The sequence below is a fragment of the Vicugna pacos genome, chromosome 10 (genome assembly GCF_048564905.1).
Source record: "Vicugna pacos chromosome 10, VicPac4, whole genome shotgun sequence".
Taxonomy (NCBI): domain Eukaryota; kingdom Metazoa; phylum Chordata; class Mammalia; order Artiodactyla; family Camelidae; genus Vicugna; species Vicugna pacos.
In genome coordinates this window covers 70,126,463-70,132,500 of record NC_132996.1, presented here as the reverse complement: position 1 = coordinate 70,132,500, position 6,038 = coordinate 70,126,463, and the positions used below count along the sequence as shown (strand labels likewise).

Below are 6,038 nucleotides of genomic sequence, written 5' to 3'. Positions count from 1 at the left end.
AATGCGCAGATAGATTCTCAAAGTATTCAAGCCCTAAACTCACTATATCTGAAGCTCAGATTAAACACAACTGGTCAAATGTAGGAATAATTAATCCATCTTGTCTTAAGAGAAACTACCTGCAGAGCTGGAGTCTAAATATTTTGCTTTGCTATCAGCTGCATTTTGATCATGGTACTGGGTAAATGAGCGAAGGGAGAACTTAAACACGGTCAGTCCACGCACTCCTCCTACTGGGCGGCTCATTTCTCATGCTCTGCTCTCTATGCCACTGTCTTACCAGCAACGGCAGCCATGTTTTTCATGATTCCTGATAAACAGAAGGAAGCTCTCTCCAGACACTTTCCATAAATGCTGAGATCTCTTTAGATGGCTTTTCTTAACTTATTCCCCTTCTTGCTACCTCCTACTCTGCTTAATATTTGACCCAAATCTTTCTACATTTCCCCCCAACAACTATTCTTCCACAAATATCCTTATTTAACATTAGTTAAGGGAGTTCGTGTATTTCTATTATGACACTTTACCTTGTACAACTGATTAGTGAATTATAATGTGACTTCCTACAACTGGATTCAATGAAATCAAATCTATCTAAAGACATCCCTTAGGACTGAAAAGATATTTTTTCTTTCTCATGAATTAGAAATATAGATACCCAGGCCAAAAGAATTTTAGTGAGATATAAACTTACAAATCTTTCTTCTTAGGGTTCCTAAATGCAATTACGCAAGTTAGTAAGTCGCCAAAATCACAATTTAATGTTTCCCACATATATCCATGGATCCATGGTGAAATAGTTACATTGAAAAAAGAAACTTCTGTAGAAACAAAGAAAGACGCTACACTCAACTCTTGGGAAAATGTCATTATGTATGTCCCACCACAAGGGAAAACAATAAATTTGTGCCTTCTGCTCACTCAGGGGTGGGAAATGAGTCTGGGATCTGGTTTATGAGTCTGGAAAAGCATGGCTAAGTTTGTTTTGCTGCACATTAATCAGTACAGATAGAGGACCACACTCACCGAGAACTTTGTCACCTCCTCTCATAAATACAAGCCACAGTGATACCACCTGCCTTGTCTAGAATAAACTTTATAAAACCAAACTATAAAACCAACTGTCCAGCTTCTGTCACTATGGAGAGGACCAACCTCACTAGGTTACCATCCCTTTTAGTCTCTTAAAGCTTTCAGCATTTCATTGATGCATAAACAATACGATACAATTAAAATGTCAATCAAAGAAAGAAAAAATTTTAAAAAATAGGGAGTCCAGGTTCTATCCCAGTCTTTGGAATTCTTTCTTGAGGTAGCTATATCAAGTTTCTTTATGTTATATTATATATTTGTCTTCTTTCTAAAGAAGTCTCCCAGCATTAGTAATCTTCAAAGCTAGGATAAGTATGCTTAAAATGACACTTTTCTCAGAAGCTGCCCCAACATATTTAATTCTTAATATTAGATCAATTTGAAGCTAAATATGCTTAACCTGTTCAATATAACCCAACACAGAACAATTTCTTTCCTCTAAATCTGCTTAGGGTGAGACTGGTAGATTGTTACTGGCCACTTTTATTCTGAAAGAGGCCTCTTTATCTGAGAATAACTTAAGATTGAAGTAGCATTTCTTAATACAAACATTTTTTCAGGTTCTCCTTTATTTTTAAGGTCAGCCTGAAATCTGTGTTTTTAAGACTAGATTTAAGTTCTAACTGAACATACAAGTGTTAGTATTTTCGTAACAGGGGACTAATTTCATTCTAAGAATTGAAACACTGTATGGTACAAACACACCCATACACATATTAACTTCTTGCTGGTTGAACCAAGTTTATCCAAAAACCCTGTAATTTCTCTTTCAGCACCCAGAAACTGACTGCCCTAGCCAGATCAACAGCTGTCACGCAATATGACCAACCCTTACCTTTACATCAGCAATGAGAGCATCTTCATCTTCTATCCCTGTGGGGACACATTTCTTGTGCAGCGGCAGAGATTCCAATTTATCTACAAGGCAACGAAGGCCTTCAAGCTCAAAGTGGGTCAGATGCACCTGCCTATCCTTTCGGGGGCTACACTGGGGATCCCACACTTGGCCATTGTGGGAACCCCGGCTAGAGTCAGAGGACGAGTCCCCAGACAAAGTTTTCTTCAGACTTGGAAGACTTCGGCAGGTTTTGCCTAGTCCATCATAATCCAGGTTGACCCCATTGGCTACAGGGCTAGTGAGGACAGAACGTCTACTGCTCAAGCGCCGGGGTTCTCGATCCACTGCTTCCTCATCCACATTTCCAGACTCCAACCCATTTAACTCCAAATCTGCCAGCGTGAAGGAAAAAAAATGCAGTAAGAACATGCCACTGGCCATGTGACCAATGAGAGAAATAGGTAGCACGGGAGAGGCCCTGAGGTTATAAATGACAAAGCTGTCACATTTTAATAATGGTCTTTCTTATCCCAATCCATTTGTCCACTATTGAAAATCACAGTTACAGGTAAAAACAGGATCCTGAGCTGGTAGGACAACTGAGGTAACTGTCAATTGGATTTTTAAAAAGATTGGGAAGAGCGCAGTCCTTAAACTGTGTGCTGTAAATAAGTTACCTATGAAAATGGCTGTAAATTAGTTGCAAGTTCAAATTTGGGATTATGATTTCATTACCTTTTTAAAAAGCAGACAGTATGAAACACATATTTAAAAAATAGTTTTGTTCACGATTTGGTTGTAAAATTAAGCTTTGGAATTGAAATCCTAGCAACATGGCTAACAAAACAAAGTGAATATTTTTTAAAAGAAAGATTTTGACAGTCAAAATAAAGTGAAAATAAAAGTTTTAATGAAAAGAATTTTTAAATGTTAACTGATCTTTTATTATGAAAGTAATACACACTGAGTATTAGTAATTTAGAAAACACAGGAAGGTGCAAAGAAGTAAATAAGTCATCCCATAAGCTTCCACCTTTGGAAAACAACTCAACAGCGTGATGTATTTTCTTTCCACCTTTTTCTATACATATGTGTAAGACTATGCTTTGATGTATTTTTAAACGAAATTGGGATCGCGCTGTATATACAATTCTATATCCTGCTTTCACATATTGGTGAGCATGGTTTATTTTCAAATGACAAAATAAACTATCTTCACAGGAAAATGCTAAAGCAAAAAGTATCTTGCTTAGACTGAAGAGTCCATGAAATATGTGACCCCTCAGGATATTACAGTGTTACCTCCTTTTTTATTTTTAAGGCATGAAGTAGCCTAAAAATGTGTAACTGAAACTATCGTGACATCCAATAAAATATTTCTTTTGATAGAAGCAGAGGAAACATTAAAGCACAGAGATTAAGAAGATACATTTTAGACTTACCAACCTCAGTTAAGCTGTAGTTTTCCCACTAATTAACTCTAAAATCATGGACATGTTTTTTAATTTCCTTGAACCTTAATGTTCCCATTTATAAAATAAGGATAATAATACCTATCTCACAGGTAGTAATAAGAACTTAATGTATGTAAACTGCTTAGTTTGGTGCCTGGAATATAGTAAGAGTAATTTTGATGATATATTCCTAGTTTTTATTGTGCCAAAGACCATTCTTTATACAATAAAACATGTTAGACAACTGATCACTTTTTTGAGGAGCTAAGTACTAACAACTCAGACAAAGATGAGATCCAGAATATTTCATTTAGCCTAGTAATTCAGATCAGGGTAAAAGGATCAGCTGTCATCAGTATTCAGCTTTAATGAATGCATTTGGTACTTCTAAATAAGTTAAGTAAAAACGACAAAAGAAAAACAAAACTACTGAGCAACAGTCTGCATAATATTCCTGGTCCCACCCTCAGTCCTGCAGGGTGTTTTGACAGTTTGTGTAGGCAGGACACTTACCCATGCTCAGGGACTCTTTCTGAAACTCCTTAGTTAGGTGAGAGCGGTTGGTTATGCAGTACACGTAGCGCTCCAACACGTACCAACACATCTCATAGTAGAATGGATAGCGGAACTTATTTGGAACCTATACAGGAACAAAATAATGAGAAAATCGAGCTGATAACAATTTTCAAGGAAAGAGATTAACAAACAGGATCACTGGAACTACCAAGAAGCTGTCCTGGTTGGGAAAGCATCGAAAAGAAGTTCTGAGACGGAGAACAGAATGTTAGGAATAAGACACAATATACTTAAGAAAATTGCTTTAGGTTCTTAGGCTACAAAAGCATACCATCCACTCCTGCCCTTACTATAGTTTTACCCTGAATCAGAAGGCCATGAAACAGAACATACTGAAAAACAGAACATGAGATAAAGTTCTATGTTCTTATTATGTCTTTACATATACAGAAGTATGATTAGAGACTCATTCTCAAGCTATATCCAGTCTAGGACATGAGACTGAGTATTTTCCCCACCATTAATTCTCAGCTTACCTATACCATACTTTGCAGTCTGTCAAGATGGCATGCCTACAAATCGGATTACTATTCTGCCTGACCTAATAGCCACTATCCTTAGTTTTCTTTCCATTCTCCCCCAACGTAGCATGAAGTTATTCCAACTGAATAATAATAAAAAGAATTGCCTTTTAGATCTATTCATAGTCAATGAAATGGCAAATCAGCATGGATTAACCAGTGAGGAAGATCAATGATGGGGACTATCCTAAATACAGGCATGCCTCATTTTATTGTGCTTTGCTTTATTGTGTTCAGTAGATACTGTATCTTTTACAGATTGAAGGTATGTGACAATCCTGCACTGTCAGATGGTGCTTAGCATTTTTTAGCAATAAAGTATTTTAAAAGTAATGTATGTACTTTTCTTTTATACGGCACTCACTGGGAAACCGAAAAATTCCTGTGACTCAATTTTATCACAATATTCACTTTGTCGAGTGGAATCGAACCTGCAATATCTGAAGGAGGCCTATATAGTTTGCCCATTTTCTTTTAGACAAGTCATCTTTCAAAACAAGAAGGCAAACAATACTTTTAGGACTGTTTTGAATATGTAACTCCTGAGAATGTTCCCATCTCTTTCAAAGCTCCATGTAAGGTAGTCTTCCTGATTCAAGGAGACACAGAAGTCCCTTTTCAAAACCCTTTGCTAGGTCACAGGGCATCATTGTGGCATGGGAAGATCATTTTCTTCATTGCAAAGCAGAGACATACTTTTCATTAGCCTTCCAATGCAGGAGCCAGGCCCTGCATCTGGGTCTCTTATGTGACTACAGCTTTTAACAACCAGAAATTTGCTCATCCCTTATTTGAAAATCAAATTAATTTACTTCTGTTAAGGTAGACAGGAACACAAGAATTAAGAGATACTTGGTCCCCCCAAATTAAATATAGTACACTGGGTTTCTCTGCTCGCCTTTCAGGTGTATTACCACTTTTCTGGAAAGGTCTTTATTAGAAAGTTCAGGACAACCCAAAATTCTAAACCCTCTGGGACTCTATGGAGAGCTAAGTAATACTGACAGTAAAAGAAAAAAAAAAAAAAAAGAAAAAGAAAGTATTAAAAGGGCATTAAACTTCTGGAAGTCATCAGATAATGTTAGTAACAGCCAAGACATCATGCACCCAACCTGCCCTATTACATTTTACCTATGCTGCCAGATCCTGCAGAGCACACAATTTCTAAGACTTGGTTAAAAATTTTTAAAAATTGTATTTAATCCTCATTATAAAATTATTGAGCCTTTAAGCCCCATAAGTAGAATAATTACCAACACTCAAGTTTAAATAGTGTATTTTTTTTTTTACTGGCATGGCAAAAATAACCAAAACATTGCATGCTTTAAATTTACAACACAATTTATATTTCTTTTGTAAAGCCATTCTCTATACATTCTCTTTTAAGTTAAACTCTGTAAGTTCATAGAAGTTAGTAACATAATGAGCAGATGTCAGGTTGGTTTTAGAATGTAAAAGGTTGGTGTAGAAAGCAATAAAAAAAAAAATCACTCTGTATGTACATATGTAGAGGACTCAATGAAATAAGGGTTCCTTATTTGGAATGAAAGAATTAAC

At 36.4% G+C, this 6,038-nt stretch overlaps 1 protein-coding gene across 4 annotated transcripts in view; it reads right to left on the bottom strand.

The window, feature by feature from the left end:
- KDM2A (lysine demethylase 2A) overlaps positions 1–6,038 on the bottom strand; it is a 98,182-nt gene that overhangs the window by 19,699 nt on the left and 72,445 nt on the right. For all 4 annotated transcript variants that reach the window (XM_072970397.1, XM_072970399.1, XM_072970398.1 and 1 more), the window contains 2 exons: positions 3,898–4,024; positions 1,928–2,322 (listed from right to left, as the gene is read on the bottom strand). In XM_072970397.1, the coding sequence (XP_072826498.1) occupies positions 1,928–2,322; positions 3,898–4,024 (522 nt within the window). The remainder of the gene's footprint in view (positions 1–1,927; positions 2,323–3,897; positions 4,025–6,038) is intronic.